The 25,586-nt window shown below is 36.9% G+C and overlaps 1 protein-coding gene across 1 annotated transcript in view; it reads right to left on the reverse strand.

The window, feature by feature from the left end:
• Positions 1-25,586, reverse strand: part of TTC23 (tetratricopeptide repeat domain 23) — a 110,421-nt gene that overhangs the window by 37,945 nt on the left and 46,890 nt on the right. Inside the window, 1 exon segment of the mRNA XM_036734582.1 lies at positions 16,093-16,270. Within this exon segment, the coding sequence (XP_036590477.1) occupies positions 16,093-16,270 (178 nt within the window).

Here is a 25,586-nt window from a genome sequence, read left to right on the forward strand (position 1 = left end):
GAGTATTCTTTCATGTGGTTTTGAATACTTTACAATTCTTCTTTTGAGAACTTTTTATTCACATGTTTTGACCACTTATCTACTGGGAAATGGGTAATAGCATATAGGTATGTGTATGTATATACACACACACACACACACACACATATGTATGTGTATGCATATATAATACATACATACACATATACATACATACACACATGTGTGTCTATATATGTATAGTGTGTATCAATATAAACTGTTGATATATCTTGGATACCAAAGCCTAACGAGAGAAATCTGACACAGATTTTTTTCCCACTTGACCACTTCCCTTCTTATCCTAGGTACATTATTTTATATGTGCAGAAACTTCCCATTTTCATGTAACAAGAGTTAACTATTTTATATTTTGTAATTGCCTCTATCACTTGTTGTAGAGGGCCAGCTCTGAGAAAGTCCACTCTGGGATAAGATACAGGCCAGAGGCCTGTTCTTGCCCTTGGGCTGATAACTTCACACGTGGGCTCTCCATCCCCCGCCTTGGCATACACATGCTGCTCAGGATGAAGGTTCTTCAAGCCTCCTCAGTACGCACTCTCTCAAAAAGCCCCATGGCACACATGTGCTAAATACCACCTGTGGACTATTAACACAATATTGTTTACGGCAAAAGGGGAACAAAAGCATGAGGAAGTCATGCATTATGCAAATGCCTCACACGTGGATTTATTGATTCTGCTTGCCTAAAAGGGTATCTATGCCCTGTCCCTCAGTTTAATAAACAGAGTTGTTCTTTACTCTTCCCCCTGGCCCGTGTTTTGTATTTTTCTTTTCACTCTTCGCGGCATTCGCCCATCTCCAGCCATTTCGACACCACAGCCGCTGGCGGTGGCTTGTTTGGTTAAGAATACATCTCCTACCCATAATTTCTTTATACTGTAATCTTTAATATTAAGGTCATTTATCCATGAAGAATGAACCGTGTAATGTGGTATAAGGTGTTGGTCTAATTTCTGCCAGACTGCTTTCCAGTTTTCCTAGCGGTTTTTTTTAATCAAATAAGGAGTTTTAGTCTAGGTAATTTAAGTTTTCCATTTTATCAAACACCGAATCATTGAGTTACATTATTTCTGATTCTCTCCGGTCTAGTGCATGTAACTGATCTATCCCTCTATTTTTAAACCAGTAACAGATAGTTTTGATGACTGCTGCTTTATAATAGTTTGAGGTCTGGAGGTGCTATTCTCCCTTTATCTCTACTTCCTTTCACCATCTCCCTCAATAGTCTATATCTTTTGTCTTTACAAATGAATTTTATTTTATCATGTTCTACAAAGTATCCCTTTGGTAATTTTATTGGTATAGGATTAAAAGTGTAAATTAATTTTAGAAGTAGTGTCCTTTTTATTATATTGGCAAGGCTAGCCATAAGCACTGAATATTCCTCTAGCTTTTAAAGTTCTACTTTATATATTTAAAGAGAACTTTGTGTTTTGTGCATTTTGGTAGGATGATCCCCAGATATTTTATGTATTTTGTAGTTATTTGGAATGGTCTTTCCCTTTCTATTTTTGCTTCTTGGGTTTTGCAATTATTATATAGAAAAGCTGTTAATATTTAGGGATTTATTTTGTAGTCTGAAACTTTGCTGAAGCTATCAGCTGTTTTGATTTGTAGTTTGATGATTCACTAGTGTATGAGGAACGAGTTTTTACCTACACTCTGCATCTCAACTCAGCATTCTGCTGTTTGGTGAATTAACACACTTCAATGACTCAGAATGTTTTCCAAGCATTTTGAACTGATAAAATCAAACTAAAAAGCATATTTTTTATTTCATTTCTCCCTAATATGTTTCAAGGAAATGAATATGCTTCTACTGAAATTGCCCCTAAATATACACACTAATATTCTGTAAGAAGTATTTTATATAAAAACAACTTAATAAATCTCTTGCATTAAATCAGGAGACAAAGTTTTCTAACAGCAGAGCTCCTTGTAATACTCTGAACTTGAATCCTGAAAACTCAAATGGGATCTGAATTCCTCAAGTTTTCTCAACCACAGCAAATGATATTAAATATGCTAATATACATCACATTATCAAATAAGTTATTGATCAAACCTTAGTTATCCCTATCACCAGATTTTGAAAACACTTAAAGCCCTTATTTTTTGTTATTCCATTATCTACATTCATAAAACCTAGGAGAATTAGATGCTTAAAAATGTTAATGATATTTAGAGTAACAAGTATAACTAACCACTCATTAGGTAGAAACATGATGGAAGTTTAAAATTCCACAGTGAGAGTATGTGTTCTTTTAAAAATACAATACTGGATGTTATTTTAGCAGACGGCTTAGACTTGTGGTTTGTCAGAAAAATGATGCCATGACTTGCAAGTGAATTGGATTTAAGTGAGTGAGTGCTGTGCAAAATCACTAGCTTCACTTTCTCTTCAGGAGCCATCTGGGTCCAGCAGCAAGATATAGATCAGGACAACTGGAGATGGCCCCCCTGAACAAATTATGGTATCTGAATGTGATGGTACACTCCTGGAGCTATAAGAAATCACAAAGTGGCTGGTTTCAGAGAAAGTATGTCTATTTATGTATAGTGTGTGTATCAATATAAATTGTTGATATATCTTGGATATCAAATCCTAATCAGACAAGTCAGACACAGAGATTTTTCTTATCTGAATGTAATGAAATATTATTGTGCTATAAGAAATGATGAGCAGGTAGACTTCAGAAAAATCTGGAAAGACTTACATGAACTGATGCTGAGTGAAGTGAGCAGAACCAGGAAAACATTGTACACAGTAACAGCAACATTATGCAATGATCAACTATGACAACTTAGCTCTTCTCAGTAATACAATGATCCAAGACAATTTCAAAACACTTGGGATGGAAAATGCTATCCACATCCAGAGAAAGAACTATGGAGTCTGAATGCAGATCAAAGCATACTGTTTTCACTTTTCTTTTGTTTTTTTTCTTTCTTGTGGTTTTTCCCTTTTTTTCTTATTCTTCTTTCACAACATGACTAATGTGGAAATATGTTTAATGTGATATAACATGTATAACCTATATCAGATTGCTTGTTGTCTTGGGGAGGCAGGAGAGAAGGGAAGGAGGGAGAAAAATTTGGAACTCAAAAATCATACAAAAATGAATGTTGAAAACTGACTCTACATGTAATTTGAAAAAATAAAATGCTATCACAAGTGTTTTGAAATCATCTTGGATCATTGTATTACTGAGAAGAGATAAGTATATCATAGTTTTTTCCCCCCACTTGACCACTTCCCATTCAGATACCACTGCTGGTTCAGCCACTCCCCAGTTGATGGGCATCCCCGCAATTTCCAATTCTTGCCACCACAAAAAGAGCTCTATACATATTTTTGTACATGTGAGTCCTTTTCCCTTTTTAATGATCTTTTTGGGATAAAGACCTAGGAGTGTCATTGCTGGATCAAAGGGTATGCACAGTTTTACAGCCCTTTGGGCATAAGAACTCTATGATTTTGACATGGCTCCAAACTTCATCATCATGCTATTATTGGTTGAGGGAACTGCAGATGACAAGATTTCTTTGGGCCATGTTATCTCTCTTCATATATTTGAAGGACTCTCATTAGAATAGGAATTATTAAGCTTTTTTCTCTTAGGTCCAGAAAGTAGAACTAGGAGCAGTGGGTGAAAGTTACAGACAGAGGGGCAACATTTGAGCTCTATACAAAACTCTCTAAAAGCAGCCCTGCAAAGAAGAGAATTTCCCATCTAGAGAAGGCTTCAAGTAGAAGCTGTATAAACACATGTGGAGATGTTGTAATGGGAATTTCTGCTTCAGGTATGGTTTGTTCTAACTCTGTGAGGGTTTCTAACTCTATAGAATACTCCCTAGTGAGCAAAGTACTCCTACCAATGCACATCGGCAACAGTTCTGTAATTTCTAGTCTTACACTTTTGCCTGTGGCACTGATATGTTAAGTGACAAACACAAAGTCACACTGTTAGCATGTATTTATATTAGCATGTACTTGAACCAACTCATTGGCTTCAAAGTCTGTTCCCTATCTGCTAACACCATGCTACCTCTCCCTTTGGATATATTGTTGTTTAAATAGGCTCCTGTGTCCTGACCTATGAACTTAGCCACCATTTACAAAACGTGATTCATGGGGAAATATTTTTCAATTTATAAAGTGACTTAAAAATCAACTTCTGGAATAAAATCTTGGCATTAATCTCTAAAGAACTAAAAGTAGTTTGTTGTTACATCATATCTCACATTTCTATAAGGTAGTTTTGTAAAAGTAAGATATTATAATATCCATTTTATATATAGAACCATCAAGATACAGTCAGGCCAGTTATTTGTTTAATGTCTCAGTATATAAATCAAAGCCAACAAGCGTGTAAGTGCCTATTATTTATAAGGTAGTAAGGCTACAAAGAAAAAAAACACAAAAAACAAACCAAACCAAACCCAGACTCTGCCCTCAAGGAGCTTACAAGAGTGTTACTTTGGTTTTTTGGAGTCAGCTATGTTTGTCAAAATTTTATCCACATTTTGGTCAAAAATAAAAACGCTTTGAAAATTGAGTCTAAAAAGTGATGTCCTACTTAAGGTAAGACTTCAAGAAAATTCACATAAACTCCTTAAAGAATATTCAACAGCCTGCTTATTTTAAGGTATAAGCATTCAATAAACATTTAGCAGATGTCTACTAAACTGCTGTGGAACAACTGTTATGATAAACCCTTGAGAAATTTCATTGTCAACATAAGGTGAATAAAATCTTCTGTAGCTCAACTGTAACTCTTGGTAGGATTTATCCTTTCATATCTGTAATAATATGAAGGGACTGAATTTACACTAGAATATATCTCACATGCCATTGCACTTATGCTGTTAAGGAAGATACCTAAAAATCAACTACAAAAAAAAATAAAATTTAAATCAGATTTATAGTTGGCTTGTGAAAATTATAGTTAGAATGATTTTTGTAAAAATGTACTATATAAGTTCTCCGTATTCTCAGAATCCAGCATAATTCATTACCCAAAGCATATGCTAAATAAATATTTGTTGAACTTAAGCAATTTACCTTAAAAGTGCTAGAGCTTCAGGACATTATCATAAAATATAGGTTATAACTTCAAATTACATATTGAGATAACATATTAATTCAACCTTTGAAAAATAATTTTATAAATAGCAGCAGGCAATCAGGCTCAATCTTTGAAATTTCCCAGAGGTTTTTCTATTTGTTATTTAGAAAGATTAAAGAGAACCATCCTACAATTCAGTGGGAGTCAATGACTGGTTTTGGTTAGTCTAGAAGATTGTATTCAGTAATAAAGGAAATGCTTATTTTTAGTTTTCCATTGGTGAATTTGTATCTTTAAAAAAATTTAAATAGCCAAAGAGAGAGAAAACTATGATTGAAATCCATCTATACTGATGCAAACTCATTCCTCTCTTGAACAGTACTATAAAGTTTAAATAGCTGAATTAATACAAGTTTTAAGGGAGTAATGCAGAATTGGGAAGGAAGGCAGAGTAAAGGAGATAAATCAAGGGAGAAACATAACAAAAGTTTTTGAACTGAAGATTTTGGAGGAATCTATTTTAAGTTTATGTACATATAATAATGAGCTTTTGGAAGAACACACCTATTAAGCTGAGTATTCTTGATTAGTTATTTAAATAATGACAAATCACCACCAATAAAACAACTTCCACAGCAACCTGACTTACATGGGGAGTCATGAAAAGAGAGGGTTGCTTGCCAGTGGAAACTTTATTATTTTGCAAGTAAGTGGGCTTTGAGGGAAATCTTTTGTTGGAAGTTCAATATATCAACTCGTGCTGTATAAATAATACTACTTTTTCTACTGGGTATCAAAGAGATTACAGTGTCTAGTGACTTAAAATTATGGCAGAGACAGAGCTCATCATCATGATTAGCTAGCTTAATTTGCAGCCTCACTCTGTGACTGCTGGTTAAGCTGAATGTTTTTCAGCCTTGCCCTGGCAATAATCAGCTGGAAGCTAGCTCTGGTGTACAAGGGAAGGTCATTTTACAGTCCAGTCACTGCTACATTCCCTCTCCGTTCTATTCCTTGTAGGGAAGCCTTCCATGAAGCAACCTGAGCCTAGAGGCATGAAGTTGTCTGCTTCCTAATTGAGTAAAGAAAGAAAGCTGGAAACCTTCTGTCCAATTAAATGAAATCACCCAAAGAAAAGCAATGGTGTGCAGAGGACATTCTAAAAGCAAAATAAGAAGCAGAAACAGAGCAGATTTCCACTAGAAACCTGAGACAGACAGAACCTGAGGAAAATGTTCCTGATCTCAATTATAGCTTCTCTGATGGGATAGGAAGATAACTTTCCTATGTTAAGAAAAGTTAGCACCAAAAATAGACACTTTGGATGCTTGTCCTTTCTCTCCTAAAGTGAACAAAAAATACAATTATGTTCCATCTTTTTTCTAGTTTTGAGATTTTTAGAGGGACTTTAGGAAAGCAAAATATTTTGGATTTTAGTCTAGATCCAGCTCGTCAATTTGCTCAGAATCCATGACCTACTTAGATCCCATATCTAGTCACTTCAGGCACACATCTTTCAGCTCATCCTGCACAAGTATTTCACGTCCATGACTATACTCTCCAATCATTCTAGCTCATCTTTATCTTACCCATCCCTCACACAATCCAGGACTTCTTCAAGACATAATCCCTTTTCTGAATTAATTTTCTTCCCTTTCCTATTTAAACCCTTAATCAATTCAACTCCACTCTCTCCTCTCAAATCCTTCCCCCTGACCCCTGGTCCTTGCATCATTGATCTTTGACAAACTCTAACCAAAGATTATACCCACCTAGGCAGACTGGGTATAAATTATTTTTTTAACCTTAATTAGGCTCTCAGGGTAGTAAGACAATGATTTTACTCCTCCCTAATTAATTCCCTCCCACTCCCCACAGAGGCTCTTCTAAACCTTCTCCTCTTTCCTTAAACCTCCTACTCTCCCTATCCCCTCAGCTAAGGACCTCACCTAATATTTTGCCTGTAAAGTAGAGGCCATTTCTCATGAGCTCCATCTTTCCTGCTTTTTGACATCTCAAAATTCCATGATATCATCTCCCATTATCTCCTCCTTTTACTCCAGTCTCTGATGACAAGGCCTTCTCTTCTTCCAGTCAGGCTCCTCTTCATGTAGCCTTGATACCATCCCTCTCCCATCCTCTGCAGCAGATTGTCTCTTCAATCATTCCCCTCCTCTACCCTTTGGTCTCTATCATCCTATATGCTAATCCCTTCCCTGTTGCTGACAAACATGTCCAAGGCTTTCTTATCTGGAAAAAAGCAAAAAACAACAACAAAAACAAAAAACTTCACCAGACTCTACCATCCTCTAATGTTCTCTTATCTCTTTTCCCTTTTGCAGACAAACTCCTATAAATATCTGCCTACACTCACTGCCTCTATTTCCTTTCCTCTTATTTACTTCTTGAAGTGATGTGAATAACTTTACTATTCAATAGTAATTGCTATCTCCAAAATTACCAATGATATCTTAACTGCCAAATTTGACAATGTATTCTCAGTCTTCATTCTTCCATTGCTCTCCTTCCACCAGTTGCACTGGATTTAGCAATTAAGAGATCTTCCTCACCTTGACCTCCAATGCCTCTTGCTTTTCAGTTCTTTGCCAGGGCATCACCCTTTGTCTTGCTACATTTTCCTTCATTCCCCATCTGGACCCCTTGGTGAACTAGTTAACTCTTTTCTTGAGTCTCTTGTCCTCTTATCCTATCAATGATCTTGTCCGATCGAGCATCAGCTTTGGATTATTCCCATCACCCACCTCCCTTCTTCCTACTAACTTGCTGTTGAAGAAAGACGGAAAAATTCATAAACTATGTTGACTGAGACCACTACAAGTTTAAGTCATATATCAGAACTGGGCCCTCACTGAGGCAAGGCAACCTTTTAGACCTTCCTAACTGACTGACTATCCAACTCACCAGAGTGTCTCTTCCAAACTTTGTCATCTCTCCTCAAACCTTTCATAATTCCCCTCCTTCTACCCTTCTCAGCTGAGAATCTTGCCTCATATACTTCAATGAAAAAAAAACCAGGTCTTTTGCTAAGAGCTTCCTCTTCTGTTTTCCTGATCATCTCATGTTACTCAGATGTCTTTTGCCACTCTCCTCATTCACCCCTACCCTACCTCAAGAGAATTGCCAAAGTTAACAAGTGATCCCATTCCATCTCATCTTCTCCAACAGATGTCTCTTCCATCATCTCCCTCTCTTGCTAATCTTCAATCTTTACCTACTAGTTACTTTCCTGCCAACAAACATGTCCACATCTCCACCATCCTCAAAAAAATTATCACTTCATCGTCTATCCCCATTACGTATAGTTCCCTTTCTTCCCTTTTGTCATTAAACTCCTTGAGAAGGCCATCTACAATTAGGGCTTCTACTTCCTATTAACTCAATCTCTTCTTAATTCTCAGCAATCTGACTTCATTATTCAACTGAAATTGTTCCAAAGTTACTAATGATCTTTCTAATTGTCAAATCCAATGGCATTTACTCAGTCCTCATCATTCTTGACTTCTTTGCAGGCCTTGATGCTGTTGATTACCCTCTTCTTAATACTATTTTCTCTCTAGGCTTTTGTGACACGAGCCTCTTCTGGTTCTTCTCTTACTTGTGTGACCACCCCTTCTTTGCTGGATCCTCACCTAGGTCACAATAAATAATCATAGGTGTTCTCCAAGGCTCTGTCCGAGTTCATCTTCTCTTCTTTCTTTATACTATTTCACTTGGTGATCACATTAGCTTCCATGGATTCAATTATCATCTCTATGCAAATAATTCTGAGATCTACATATCCAGTCCTAAACCCTCTTCTAACCTCCAGTCTCATATCTCCAATTGTGTATTGGACATGTCAAATTAGATGTCCTATATATTAAACTGAACTCATCAGATTCATCCTCCCCTCAACCCCTCAATCCTCCACCCCCTTCCTAACTTCCAATACTGCCAAGGGCTACACCATCATCCTCCCAGTCATCCAGGCTCACAACCTAGGTGCCATACTGGACTTCACCCACACCCTCCATTCTGTCATATCTATTCTTTGGCCAAGGCTTGTCAATTTTACCTTCACAACATCTCTCATATATGCCCCCTTCCTTCCCCTGACATTTCCACCCCCTGAAGAAGTCCTTTATCACCTAATCACTATTGAAATAGCTTTCTGGTTAGTCTCCCTGCCACAAATCTTTCCCTCTTCCAGTCTATCCCCTACTCAACTATCAAATTACTCTATCGAACTATTGAACTTCCTCAAGCACAAATATGACCATATCACCTCTCTATTCAGTAAACTCTAGTGGCTCCTTATCACCTCCAGAATCAAGTATAAAATCTTATTTGGCATTCAAAGTCCTTCAACACCCGGCCCTTTTATCTTTCCAGTACTTTACACCTTACTTCCTCTCACAATGCAATCCAGTGGCACTAGCCTTCTTACTTTTCTTCACACAAGACATTCTGCCTTTTAACTCCAGGTATTTTTGCTGGCTATCTCCTGTACCTGGAATGTTCCCCCTACTCATCTCTGTCTCCAGGTGCCCCTGGCTTCCTGAAAGTCTCAGCTAAAATCCTACCTTCTACAGGAAGCCTTTCCCCCTATAAATTCTAGTGCCTTGCCTTTGTTGATTACTTCCTATTTATCTTGTATATAGCTTGTTTGTACACAAATATATTTGCATGATGTTTCCTCTATTAGTTTGATAGCTCCTTGAGAACAGAGACTAGTTTTTTTCCTTACACCTTTCTTTGTATTCCCAGCACTTAGCACAGTACCCAGAACACAGTAGGTGTTTAATAAATGCCTGTTAACTGACTGACTTCTTGGCCTTTCTGCAGCATTTAACATTGTTGACTATGCTCTCTTTCTAGAGATTCTCTCTTCCCTGGATTTTTGCGCCACTATTCTTTCTTGGTTCTCCATATAGTGCCTCTTACCTTGGGTTCCCCAAGGCTCTGTCTCTATGCCCTTTTGCTTGGTAACCTTCAGCAGATTCCATAAGTTTAATATCATTGCTGTCCTGTTCTCTGTATTCAGCCCTAATATCTATCATGAGCTATAGTCTGGCATCATCTGTACTATATTATGTATATGTGTACACACACACACACACGTTGTCTTCTCCAATAGAATTTAAATTCCTTTAGGGCTGGGACTTTTTCTCTTTTGTCTTTGTATTTCTAGTGCTTAGCACAGTGCCTGCCACATAGTGAGTGCTTAATAAATGTTAATTGATCAATTAACTATAATAAGCTTAGGGATATGGAATCATAGATCTACATCTAGAATGAACCTGAGGTCACCTAGTAAAACCTCTTTGCATGAGGAAACCCTGGCCTGAAGAGGTTGTGATTTGCTCAAGATGAAACAGGCATTAAGTGGCATGGATGGGACTTGAACCTACGTTCATTAAATCCAGTGATTTTCCCATGGTCATTCTGCCTTCAAGGTCAGCAGAGGTTGAGATAGATAGACAAGAAAGATGACCTGGTACTCTTGCCTCTTTAAGAACACCACATTTTGCTGTGATCTTCACAGTCAAAGGCTTTAGTGTAGTCAATGAAGCAGAAGTAGATTATTTTTCTGGAACTCCCTTGCTTTCTCCATAATCCAGCAAAATGATGGCAATTTGGTTGGTAGTTCCTCTGCCTCCTCAAAAACCAGCCTGCTCTTCTGGTAATTCTTGGTTCACATATGGCTGAAACCTAGTTTGCAGATCTTAAGCATAATGTTGCGGGCTCAGTAATTTGAACATTCCTTGGCACTGCCCTTCTTTAGGACTGGGACATAAACTGATCTTTTCCAATCCAGTGGCCACTGTTGAGTTTTCCAAATCTTCTGGTATATTGAGTGCAGCACCTTAACAGTATCATTTTGGGGGATTTTAATTAGCTCAGCTGGAATTCCATCACCCCACTAACCTTATTGTTAGCAATGCTTCCTAAGGCCCTGTTGACTTCATTCTCCAGGATGTCTAGCTCTAGATCACTAACCATACCATTATGGTTACCTTGATCTTTCTAAGATCTCATTTCTAAGATCTTTCTTTTATAGTATAGTCCTCTATAGTTCTTTTGTATATTCCTGCACTTTTTGATCTCTTCTCCTGACATCACACCAAGACAATCTGGATTGGTAGACATTCTAATGAGGAGGTAGGTTAAGAGTCATCTCAGCTCCTCCCCATTACTTCCTCATTGGGAGGTGGGAGTAATCCTGGAATGATAGAATTAGTCTGCAAACATAGACAGGTATAATAAGCTAGGGCTCACTATTGAAATTTACTAGAATTTGAGTTAAGTGGGTAGAGTGTGGTGAGGTTACAAAGCTAATAAGCTGTGGGGATTCAAGTCACAATAGAATTGAGTCCCAGAGTGGACTCAGCCTTTAGGCAAGTTTCTCTGGAATACAGGTGAAGGTTGAAGTTACAAAGGTTAGGAGTTTGGGCTTAAAGGCTTAGGAGAGTATCAAATCCATGATAGCTTAACTCTCAAAAATAGAATTAAAATCAATTTTATATTTTACATTTGAAAGATTTAAGAATTATGACCAATGCAATAATGAGATTCCAAAACTGATGATGAACCATGCTCTCTACCACTTAATAGAGAGATGATACGAGTAGAATGAGACATACTTTTTCAGACATGGGCAATGTGGGAATTTGTTTGGCTTGACTATGCATATTGTTTTTCTTTTTTGTTTCAAATTGTAAAGGAAGTTGTGGAGAGCAGAAGGCTATCAAAAGGTTGTCAAAAAAAATCATTACAGCATTTTTTTAATGCAGAGAAGAGAACAGAAGGAAAGCCAGAAGGAAATACAAACAAGCAGGATAGGTTTGAAAGTTATGTCTTGAATTTATTATGTACTTAAAAAGAAAAGCAAACTATATGTAATATTCATTTTCATGTGCAATCCTCTTTTTCCTTTCTATTTTGTATATGAAATGTCCATCTTATTTGTTGTTTGTTCAGTTCAGCATTTTAAAAATAAATTTAAAATGTTAAAAACAAAAACAAATTCTGACTCTGTTAGAAAAAATCAAATTTATTTGTATGGGAAAGGACCTCAGGGGTCATCTAGTCTCACTCCTTTATGTTACAAATGAGGAAACTGAGAGCAGAGAAGTTAATTGATTTTCCAAAGGTCAGTTAGGCAATAAATGCCAGAGCCAGGATTTGAGTCAAGGTTCTGAGGCTCTAGATCCAATTAATCAATTATTAAATAAACATTTATTCAATGCTTGAGTCAGGTATTACACTAAGCATTGGGAATACCAAGGCAAAAGTGAAACAGTCTTTGTCCTTAAGGAGCTTACATTGTACTACAGGATATAACATATGCCTATATTTATAAATGTATCTATAACATATATGAAATAAATACAGGGTAGTTTGAGAATGAACTAGCACCTGATTAGGAAAGGCTACAATAGAAGATGTCATTTGAATAGAATCTTCAAGGAAACCAAAAATTCTAAGAGGCAGAGGTGAAAAGGGAGAGCACAACGCAGAAATGAAGGACAGCCCTTGCAAAGGAGTAGAGAGAGGAGAGGATGCATCATAGGTGCAGAACGGAGATGAGTTCAGCACAGCCAGATCATGAATACATAGAGCAGAACAATGTGGAACAAAGCTGGAAAAGTAGGAATAAGCTAGGTTATGATGAGATTTAAATGACACATTGAGGAATTGATATCCAATTCTAGAAATAATGGACATGCATTGGAGTTTGTTGCACAGGGGAAAGGAGGTGTGCATGACATCATCAGATTTTAGGAATATCACTTTGGCAGCAGTGTGGAGAAGGGACTAGAGTGGGGAGAAGCCTGAGACAGGCAGACCAAACAGGAGGCTGTTGCCTCCTATGAGAAATGAACAGCTTCTAAAGTATTTCCATTATACTCTACATGTGTAAACTTGGGAAAGTTTCTTACTCTCCTCATCTATTAAATTATGATTTCCTTTTGAGGTACTGAAAAGAAGATATTATAAAGTTACATACATTAAGAGAAAAATTAAGGCTAGAAGATGTCATGCTTGGATGATAAATTAATGTAGAATCTTAGAATTTTAAGAGTTGGAAGGGACCTTGCAGATAATTTAGTAGAAATTCCTCATAGTACAATATGGAAATTGAGACCTAGAGAACTGAAGCATCTAAGGGCATTAGAAGTAGGACTTAGGCCTCATGATTTCCATCCTAGTACTCTACTAAATCATGCTGCCCTTCATTTATATGGTGCAGTAGTTTTAGGTATCATCCAAATTTGGGGATTTGCTAAAAAAAAAATAAAGAAAAAAGCCATACTGAAAGACTTTAGGGAAAGTACTAGAGTTAGATACCAGTTTTCAATCTGTTAAGTCATTCTGAGGGCTTTATCAATACTAGTAAATAAAAAAAATTTTTTTCTTGTGGAATGAATTCCTCATGGAACCATTTTCACATTTCGATTATTCACTTGATGGGTATTATGTTACCTTACTACATGATAGATATGGTAACTATTCATTATGATCTGAGGGTCTTCTCTGACACAAATATTTATCTTCAGAACAACTAATGAGTAAGTACAAAGTCTCTTTCTTTTTTTCCCCCAAAATCTACTGCCATAGAATTGTCATCTAGTTTTCGGTACACAAAACTCAAATTCAAATTATAGACACAAGAGAAAGCATTCAAAGTGAACACCCTGAATTCATAACATACACATGTACAAGACAGAAATACAAAAGAAATGCCATGATTTTTCTTTGAGCCAGGAAAGTAAGTTTCTATTGCCAAATTCTGTCATGGGGAGTTCCCAAAATCATCATGTTTGTGCAGCTTTCTCACAACCACCTGCCAGGCAGTAAGTGATGGCTATTGAACCAGCTCATTCATCAGCAGTCCAGTCTGAGGAGCTCTCTGCATGGTAGCTCAGTAGGTCCCATTTTATTAAGTCCTCTTTCACATTTTTGATACTAATACATCTTGGAATGTTTTTAAGTAGTGGAGAAAAATGATCATTTTTCTTTGGGCATTTCAGTCATCACAAAGGAATGAAAAGTCTTAAAGCAAGAGGTGGGGTGAGGGAGGAGGAAACAACACAAAAAGAACAATATTTCTTTATGTGCATTTAGTAAAATGCACTCTGACTCTATGAGATTGGAATCTTTTTCTTTTTTTAAAGAAGAATCACATGGTGCCTTTATATAACTTATAAGGAGTTTCTAACAAAAATTGCAGCCTTATGGAATGTTCAATAATTAGGGTTCATGTTTACAACAAACTTCTTTTGTCTTTATAACAGAATGCTCCTTGAGGACAGGGATTGCTTTGGTATTGTTATTATGTTTGTTCTGGGCCTAGGTTGCACGTGGTAGAGGTTTTAAAAATAAATATTTGTTGAAGTGAATTGAACTGAAAATGTCTCTTACCAAATGGCCATGTAGATTTTGGGAATTTTCACTATTTAAAGGCTTATTGAACTTTATCATAAAGTGGGGTAAAGATGAGAATGAGACTTTGGGAATTAATCTGGGCTCATCCCTTGAAGATTTAAGAGACAGGAGGAAAGAAGGCAGTCTATTTGTGGCATAATAGAAAGAATACAGTTAGCCTTTCCATATCATGACTTTCCCCATCATGGTTTCACTATCACGGGTCAGCATTAAGAAATAAAACAGACATTTTGGGAGAGTTTTGTGGAAGTCACAGATGACAGGTGAAGGCCAGTAGATGATGGGGAGTCTATGACCAAATATTTAGCCCAAATTTTACAATAAGATAATGTAAATACTCCATAAAAGAAAAGGAAAAAAATTCAGATTTCTTCTCTGGTAGGAAGAGAGGACACTAAAAAACCTTATGTGGATTTTCCAGATTGTAGGGGCACAGTGTTGTGCTTCTAACCCCAATGATTTGGAAGGAATAACTGTAGTGGTATGGCAGGATGAGTAGGGTATGAGGAAGTTTCTCAGTATTCTGTAGGTGAACAATCATTTTGTATTCCAGCTGAAAAGAATGGACCTGTTATTCTTGCTGTGATTATGAATTTTTAAATGAATATAAAAATATCAGAGAAATACATTTTAATTTTAAAACATGGTCTAATAAGAATTCAAAGACATGAAGGAATGTTGTGATGAAAAGAAATACTCTTAAAAATCCTAACATTGGAATAGAATTCAATTAATGGAGAAGAGTAACTATTGATTAGCATGACTAACAATGCTCAAAGTTAAAGTGCAAAAGAATAAATATCTAGCAAATATAATTCATTATTTAAATTTCATTATATAATATAAAATAACAAGGACTTTTTATATATACATATCTTAAGCTCTAAAAATGTTCTAAGCCACTGTATGTTTACTAAATATGTAGGGATTCAAATCAGTTTAATTAAATAATATTTATCAGTTGCATATATTTTGCAGATAACTGGGCAAAACACTCTAGGCCTAACTTTCTTCAACTATGAAACAAAAGGGTTGGACTAGAAAATTCCAAAAATCTATTCCAGTTCTAAAATTCTAAGAACCTAATTATTCCTAACATGGTGTGGCGATAAAGTTATATATGTTTGAAACTCAATTCTAATTCAATAAACATCTATTGAGAGCCTTCTATGTACAAAGTTCCTATGCTAGGAACTGCTGCTCTATCTGACTCTCTGTGAACCTGTGTGGTATAGTGGATAGAGTTGAATTTTAAGTCAGGAGTCAGACCTAAATTTGAATCTGACCTGAGATATTTATGAGCTGTATTGACCATAGTTTGTGAGCCCTGATCTTTTTATTTGTAAAATAAGAAAATAATAATGCTTAACTCACAACAGAACTATTATGATGAACAAAAGAGATGTCGTATGGAAAGAGTTTTGCAAATCTCAAAGTGCTATACAAATGTCAGCTATTATAATTTGAATATTTTATACCTGCCTTCAACTCCTACACTTATGATATACACTTGGCAATCCATGCTCTTTACCTGTACAAGATGTTCAATTGCTGACTTATGATTTCCGAGGGCTTGTTCCACATCTGCCATCTCCTTCAATACTGGGATACAGTCTTGACTCTTTTTACCTTTACTACTCTCAATATATTTCAGAGATTCTTCATAGTATGGCAGAGCCTCTTCTGATTTCTTTTGGATCTGGTACAGCCTAAAAAAAATAATAAATTATCTCTTAAAATGCAGAACATTGAAAAGAATTTTTTGAAAAAAGGCTGTATAGTGGTGGGCTAAGTTTTCACAAGTTAATGTGACACTGTGGAAACATTCCCAGAATTACTCATAATGAGAAGCTGTCATGTCAGAATATATTTCTATATACAGTATCACCATATCCTACATGGCTATAATAAAGCATTAAAAATTCATTTCTCAAAATTTTCAAGGACAATTAGTAGCTTTTTTTTGCAAAGAATTCATGTTGGCACAGAATTTGTCTTGCTTTATTTGTTCTTAGTACAGAGCTTTTATTAAAACAAAAAGAAAGCTTTAAAATGGACAATTTCATCAATGCATAAAGTAACATAATGTAACAAAATAATGAATGTGCTGAATTAAAGTCTTCATTTCATTTTAACCACTCAGCATTTATAGTATGATTATTTATTCTAAAATAACTTTTAAAAGAGTTGACCAATTTTAGTGAAATTTAGTACCCAACTTACTAATAAGTATTAAGGTAAACTTTTAATTTGTGTTTCACATAGCCAATTTGAAATAAACTGATAGCTAATAATTTCTAAATAGGTACATTATCCATAATTTTGCAAATATTTAATTTAAATTTGATGTATTAGAGGCTAGTAATAGGACTAAATGAAGACTACAGTTCAATTGACCACTAGTCTTAGCTAATAAGGGAAGCTAATTAAGGGAAATCCTGACTCTGGATTCCTTATCTTCCATAGTGAATATGAGAATACCATTTAAATTTAGAATGTTTTTTGTGAGCAAATATTCCTTAGAAAAGAAATTTTTAATTTAAGGTCCATTTTTCGGGAAAAAAATTAATAATTGTAATTCAATGTAATTGGTTTCCTTTGTAATCCTATATACTTTATTTTATACATTTAGTCAGTCAATAAGCATTTGTCAGCATCTACTATGTAGCAGGAAGTGTGCTAAGCAGTGAGGATACAAAAAGAGACAAAGGACAGTCTCCACCCTCAAGAAATTCAAGACAAACAGGCAGAGACCACAAGCAAGCAAATAGACATAAACAAACGAAACACAGTATAAGCAGGAAATAATTATCAGAGGGAAGGTACTAGAATTAGGAGGGCCTGGGAAAGGTTTCCTCTAAAAGGGAGGATTTTAGTTGGGACTCGAAGCAAGCCAGGAAAGCCACGAGGAAGAAATGAGAAAGAAATTTCTGGCCTGGGCAACAGCCAGAGAAAATGCCCAGAACTAAAAGATTGAGTAGAACAGCAAGGAGGCCAGTGTCACTGGATCGAACCATTCTGAGAAGGGGGTCCATAGGCTTCACCAGATTGCCTAAGAGGCCCATGACACAAAAAAAGTTAAGAACCCCTGCCTTTGAATCTCTACACATCTTATTTTAATCTTTTAAGACTTTCTTCCTTAGACTTCTAATTTTACAAAAGGCATTGTAGCATATGGCTAAAAATTAATGGCTCAATTCAATTAAACTCACCACATAGTTATTAGACATTGACTACGTGCAGGGCAGGGTTCCAGGTTTTGGGGATACACATTAAATATGAAATAGCCCCCACTCTCTGAAAAGTTTACTGGGAGATATTTACAGGGGGATACTTAAATGCAAGATAATTGGAGAAAGGAGAGAGCATAACCTACTGGGGGATATCAGAGTAGGCTTTATAGATGTAGTGGCATCCGGACTAAGCCTTTATGGACTCTAAAATGTTTAGATGAGATGGTGGAGATGAGGCTGATGGAGATGAGGCCAGAACACATTTTAGGCACAAAGGATGTCTGGGGAGAGTGTGCAGAGGTGAGAGACAGCATAGTCAGTTCCTTAACAGCTCAGAGTCCAGCTTGCATAGAACATAATATGTAAAAGAGCATAGTATAAAATATGATTGAAAAGATAGGTTAGATCTGGATTGTGGAGGATTTCTAATGCTTGGCTGGGGAGTTTCTATTTTTATTCATTAAATTCCTAGTAGATAAAACTTCAGGTAATTCATAAATAGAAAGAAAAAAGCATATGGTTTCAAAAATGAATTTTGAATTGCGATTTTCCCACATAACTAAGCTTAAAGGAATCAAGTTATTCCCTGAATATTGCAGGATAGGAAAAAAATATTCATTTTCCCCTCTTTTGTGTCCATAAAGGATACAGATTTTGCCAAAGGAGTAAATGACTAAATGAATAGTTTTTTTTGTTTCCGATGCTGTCTGTATACATCATAGAATACTAGTAACACAAAGGTAAACACCAAATGATCTCGCTTGGGTAATTCTACTTTTTTTTATTAAAGAAATAATAAAAACTTGTAAATCCTTGAATACAAAAAATGGAAATGAGAAACTGGTATTTTTTTAATCCATAAAAATATGATATTGGCTGATTTACAAATCAAAATTTCTCCTTTTCTTAAGATAAGAGACCACAGGGGTGGAGCCAAGATGGTGGCTGGAAAGCAGGGACTTGCATGAGCTCCCCACCAGGTCCCTCCAAAAACCTATAAAAAATGGCTCTGAACAAATTCTAGAACTGCAGAACCCACAAAATAGCAGAGGGAAGCAGGGATCCAGCCCAGGACAGCCTGGATGGTCACTGGATGAGGTCTATTGTGCATGGAGCGGAGGGGAGGGGAGCTCAGTGTGGATGGCAGCAGGACCAACCAGACCAGGAATTGGGTGGAACAGGCCCTAGCACCCTGAATCAGTGAGCTGTGGCAGTTACCAGACTTCTCAACCCACAAACACCAAAGACAACAGAGAGGGTTAGTGGGAAAAGTTGCAGGGGACAGAGTTCGCAGTTCGGCCACTGCCCCAGGGGCAGCAGGGGTGGTGCAGCTACAGAACCACAGCTGCAGTTACTTCTGGCCCCAGGCCCACCTGGTGGGAGGAATTAAGTGGCAGATAAGAGCAGGATGGCAGAGCCTGCTTAAGATTTGTGTCAGGTCCGGGTTGGTGGTTCTTGGGGAAGGAGGAGTGCTGGTGTGGCAGAGCTGGCTGTATAGAAATAGCTCTGAAAACAACAGTGCATCCCCTCAAGCTTGGAACAAAGTACTCTCTACTCTTCAAGCAGTCATACCCCGATGAAAAACTCAAGGGTCAAGTAAGTTGGCTGGGAACATGGCCAGGCAGCGAAAACAGACTCAGATTCTGATTCAGACTTTGGAATCTTTCTTTGGTGACAAAGAAGACCAAAGCATACAGCCAGAAGAAGTCAACAAAGTCAATGAGTCTACATCAAAAGCCTCCAAGAAAAACATGAACTGGTCCCAGGCCATGGAAGAGCTCAAAAAGGAGTTGGAAAAGCAAGTTAGAGAAGTAGAGGAAAAATTGAGAAGGGAAATGAGAGTGATGCAGGAAAACCATGAAAAAAAAAGTCAATCACTTGCTAAAGGAGACCCAAAAAAATACTGAAAAAAAAATATTGAAGGAAACAACACCTTAAAAAATAGACTAACTCAAATAGCAAAAGAGCTCCAAAAAGCCAATGAGGAGAAGAATGTCTTGAAAGGCAGAATTAGCCAAATGGAAAAAGAGGTCCAAAAGACCACTGAAGAAAATACTACCTTAAAAATTAGATTGGAGCAAGTGGAAGCTAGTGACTTTATGAGAAATCAAGATATTATAAAACAGAACCAAAGGAATGAAAAAATGGAAGACAATGTGAAATATCTCATTGGAAAAACCACTGACCTGGAAAATAGATCCAGGAGAGATAATTTAAAAATTATTGGACTACTTGAAAGCCATGATCAAAAAAAGAGCCTAGATATCATCTTTCAAGAAATTATCAAGGAGAATTGCCCTGATATTCTAGAGAAAGAGGGTAAAATAGAAATTGAAAGAATCCACAGATCACCTCCTCAAAAAGATCCCAAAAAGAAAACTCCTAGGAACATTGTGGCTAAATTCCAGAGCTCACAGGTCAAGGAGAAAATACTGCAAGGAGCCAGAAAGAAACAATTTGAGTATTGTGGAAACACAATCAGGATAACACAGGACCTAGCAGCTTCCACATTAAGGGACTGAAGGGCTTGGAATATGATATTCCAGAGATCAATGGAGCTAGGATTAAAACCAAGAATCACCTACCCAGCAAAACTTAATATAATACTCCAAGGCAAAATATGGATTTTCAATAAAATAGAGGACTTTCAAGCTTTCTCAGTGAAAAGACCAGAGCTGAATAGAAAATTTGACTTTCAAACACAAGAATCAAGAGAAGCACAAGAAGGTAAACAAGAAAGAGAAATCATAAAGGACTTACTAAAGTTGAACTGTTTTGTTTATATTCCTACATGGAATGATGATGTGTGATTCATGAGACCTCAGTATCACAGTAGCTGAAAGGAATATGCACATATATATATATATGTGTATGTATATATATATATATATATATATATGTGTGTGTGTCTATGTATGTATATATGTAGGTATATGTGTGTATATATATACATACATACATATATATACATACATACATATATATGTGTGTATATATATATATATATATATATGGAGAGAGAGAGAGAGAGAGAGAGAGAGGGAGGGAGAGAGGGCGGGCACAGGGCCAGTTGAATATGAAGGGATGCTATCTAAAAAAATAAAATAAAATTAAGGGATAAGAGAGGAATATATTGAGAGATGGAGAAAGGGAGAGACAGAATGGGGTAAATTATCTCGCATAAAAGTGGCAAGAAAAAGCAGTTCTCTAGGAAGAGAAGAGGGGGCAGGTGAGGAGGAATGAGTAAATCTTGCTCTCATCGGATTTGACCTGAGGAGGGAATACCATACACACTCAATTGGGTATTTTACCCCACAGGAAAGGAGGAAGAAGATAAAAAAGGGGGGACAATAGAAGGGAGGGCAGACAGGGGGAGGAGGTAATCAAAAACAAACACTTTCGAAAAGGGACAGGGTCAAGGCCGAAAATTCAATAAAGGGGGATAGGTTAGAAAGGAGCAAAACAGTTAATCTTTCACAACATGAGTATTGTGGAAGCGTTTTATATAATGATACGCACATGGCCTATGTTGAATTGCTTACCTTCTTAGGGAGGGTGGGTGGGGAGGGAAGAGGGGAGAGAATTTTGAACTCAAAGTTTTAAGAACATTCAAAAACAACAACAAAAAAGTTTTTGCATGCAACTAGGAAATAAGATACACAGGCAATGGGGCAGAGAAATTTATCTTGCCCTACAAGAGAAGAAGGGAAAGGGAGATGGGAGGGGAGTGGGGTGACAGATGGGAGGGCTCACTGGGGAATAGGGCAACCAGAATATATGCCATCTTGGAGTGGGTGGGAGGGTAGAAATGGGGAGAAAATTGGTAATTCAAACTCTTGTGAAAATCAAGGCTGAAAACTAAATATATTAAATAAATTAAATTTAAAAAAAAAAGATAAGAGACCACAAAAAAGTGTAACTGGAATTTGGAATTCTAGGTCACAAGGAAGTTGATGACTAGTAGTCAAGTAATGTACAATCCAATGTTCAAGTAAGCTAGTCAATTTATAAATAATTGCCAATTGATAAAACACTAATAATAATTACCAAATGATAAATGGTCAGAAGATATGAACAGGCAGTTTTTAGATAAAGAAATCAAAACATTTATAGTCATGTGGAAAAAATGCTCTAAATCATTATTGATTAGGGAAATATAAATTAAAACAGCACTGAGGTATCATTTGAGACCTATCAAATTGGCTAAAATGATTGAAGGAGAAAGTGACAAATGTTAGAGGGGATATGGGAAAATTGAGACACTAATTCATTGTGGTGGAATTACCAAATGATTCAAACATTTTGGAGAGCAATATGGAATTATGCTCAAAGAGTTATTAATTATATTACCTATACCCTTTGACCCAGCAATATCACCATTAGAGGTCAATTTCCAAAGATGATTAGGGAAAAAGGGGGGAAAAAACCCTACATGTTCTAAAATATTTATAGCAGCTCTCCTCATGGTGGCAAAAAACTGGAAATTGTGGGAATGCTCATCAATTAGGGAATGGCTGAACAAGTTGTGGTATATGATTGTGGTGGAACACTACTGTGCTATAAGAAATGATGAACTTGAGGATCTTGGAAAACCATGGATAGACTTGCATAAAATAATGAAGAGCAAAATAAGCAAAATTAAGAGAAAGTTGTATACTGTAACAGAGATATTATTATAAGAACAACTTTGAAAGAATAAGTAAATTTAACTATTACAAATACCCAAATTAACTACAAAGGACCTACGAAGGAAGATGCTATCTGCATCCAGAGAAAGAATTAATAGGAGTATGTATAGAATGATTTTACACACACACACACACACACACACACACTTACATATCCAAAAGCATATTTGTATCTAATGGTAGCCATCACTGAGGTGGTGGTAGTGATATTTACATGATGATTTTATTATGTATTTAAAAGTAATAGCAAGTTGCACATAATAGATTCGTAGTTTTATGTGCAATCATCTTTTTTATTATACTGCTATAGAAATGCTTGTTTTATTCCATAAATGAAAAAAAAGTAAACCAATCTATAAGTCAAGAATCTCTGGTTTGCTACACGGGAATTCACTCCATTAATGCAGATAACAACTTATCTATAATGCTCAGAGAACTAAGTGAGTTATTTGTCTATGATCATCCAACTTTCAAGTGTCAGGGGTAGTAGTATTTGAATCTAAGGCTTCCTTACTTAAAGTCTAGTAAACTACACAGTATCCCATGCTTCTTCTCAAGTTAACCCAAATGAGTTATAAATTTATTGCTATCTTAGAACTGTCCATCAAATGTATGACTCTTCCTTTAACACATATGTATATACACACATACATTAAAGAAAGATACATTTGACAAAATGTTCTTGCAATGTTCACAAAATATGTATTTGAAAAACTGATTTGGAGGCATTTCTAAGCAAAACTAGCTCCATAATAGACCCACTAGTCATGTTGTATGCTTATACTTTTTGTTTCAAATGAATAATAGTCATTATAATTCTAAGTCAATTATAATTCTTAACAGTGCTTTCATAGAGGGAGTATGGCATAGTAGTCAGCTTCAAAGTTAAGATCCTGGTTCAAGCATTTTTGTCTTCTAAGGGCAGCTAGGCAGCTCAGTAGTGTTGGATGTGGGGTCAGAAAGACCTGAGCTTAAATCCAGACTCAGACATTTCCTAGCTGTATGACTCCAGATAAGTCACTCAACTTCTGCCTGCCTCAGCTTCCTTATTTGGAAAATGGTGATAATAACAGCACCTCCCTATCAGTGTTGTTGTGAGGATAAAATGAGATAATATTAGTAAAGCACTTAGCAAACCTTTTTATCATCATCGTCATCATCATCCCCAGTGCTTAATTTGACATAGAGTTTCTCATGAGAGATATATTAGTCATAGTGGACTGAGAGTCTTGGGGTCAGGAAGATCTAGGTTCAAGTCCTGACTTTGCATCTACTGGTTATGTGACCCTGGGCAAGTTGTTTAATCTCTCAATGCCTTAGGCCACTCTCTAAGAGTATATACTGAAGAGAACGTGTTGATCTCCCCATGAGACTAAGCAGGCACTTAATAAATGCTTGTTGACTGACCTGCATTGATAGAGGGAATTTGCTCCTGTGGGTTTCTTAGACCAATAAAATTATAGATCTGGAAAAAAAATCATTCTTTTTGGACAGAAAAGGTCCTCTTAAGACCCTTCTAAAGTCCTTCAGCATGTCTAACCTCAAAAATTAAATTAGCAGATGTGAAAAACATTAAGTAATTTAATTCTAAGTTTTTCTGCTCAGTTGGAATGCCCAGATATCTATTTTAGGAAAAGGCACTGAGAAGGATTCTGGTCCTGCCTTTTACCCACAATAGTTAAAAGGTGCCCAGGTCAGAATTCAAAATAGAAACCTGCCTCCCACTCTTTTTCCTACAATGTGATTTTCCACCAGAGACACAGCATTACAGGAAAAGGGGTCTGGAAATTGAGTTACTAGAGTTCCCCGGCTGTTAGGGGTGTGAACAAGGATTGAATGGAAAGAGAGCTGGGCCTAGAGTCAGGAGTGCCTGGGCTCACATCTGCCCTCAGATCCTGGATGACTAGGTGACCTCCCTTCCTTCACCTTCCTGAACTTAGTTTCCTCACCAACAAAATGGAAATAATAGGCTGTACTCAAGGAGGATTACATGAAGCAATATGCACAAAGCACTTCGTAAACATCAAAGTATTGCTTATATAACTATGAGTTATTACTACAGAAAATTTATTGTATTTAAAAGGAATAACTTCCCTAAAACCACCAGCACAAAACTTGATTAAAAAGTGCTGTGTAGATATAAGCAGTCAGATGGCAGACTAGACATTTTCTCTGATTCCCATACCTCTCATACCTTTCCAAAAAAAAATTATGAGCCAAAGCTAAAGCAAATTCAGCTGTTTTCATGTTCTATGACACCCAGAATCCAAAAGGTTAAAACTCCCCTCCTCCAAAACCAAACCCCACCCCCCCAAAATAAAACACACACAAAAATGGATGCTTACTGACTCTGAACTCATTTAACACCCCTTTCCTACCTTCCATACTATGCACAGTGAGGCTGCATTAGCATACCCAAGGATCCAACACACGAGCCTATAACAAAACAACCTGACACCCCAGGCCCTCCTCCCTCATTCTAGGGCATGTGGAGACCTCATCTCTAGGCTGCAGAAGTCTGCTCAATCAAAACAGCCAGTATAGCCAGACAACTCCATAGCATCAGTGACAGAATTCTCTGCACTGTCAGTGCTGGACCAGAGAACTGAGAAACAGAGAGAATGGTGACAGAACACAAGGGCAGGACATCATGTGTGTGTGTGTGTTTGCATGCATGTGCATGCGTGTGTACTTATAGCACTCCACTAAGCTTGAAGGAAAGAACTCAGCATTTAGCTAGGGCCATTTCTCTTTAGCAAAAGTCACTTAGGGCAGCCAATCTGTCCAGTGTGACAGAAGATTGGGATACTTTGGGTTCTAGCCCCAAAGGAAACCACGATCAGAGGGTGTAATGACAATTTAAATTTGAAGATCTTTCCCACCCATTAGGCCTATTTTAGGCCATGTGACCTGCTTATGTCACAGGAAGCCTAAGTCACAAGTGGTGCGAGGAGCTTGCTGTGAGGAAAAGTAAAGTGTGTCATAGGAAATGCTGAGAGAACAGTTAGAGCTGAGGGAAAGAGCAGATGTGTGCTGTGCTGTGAGTGTATTTGTGGGACGGCCCCAGCAGAGGGGCTAATGGCTTTGGGATGCTGAGGCTCCAT

Source organism: Trichosurus vulpecula, chromosome 8 (assembly GCF_011100635.1).
Source record: "Trichosurus vulpecula isolate mTriVul1 chromosome 8, mTriVul1.pri, whole genome shotgun sequence".
In the NCBI taxonomy this organism is placed as follows: domain Eukaryota; kingdom Metazoa; phylum Chordata; class Mammalia; order Diprotodontia; family Phalangeridae; genus Trichosurus; species Trichosurus vulpecula.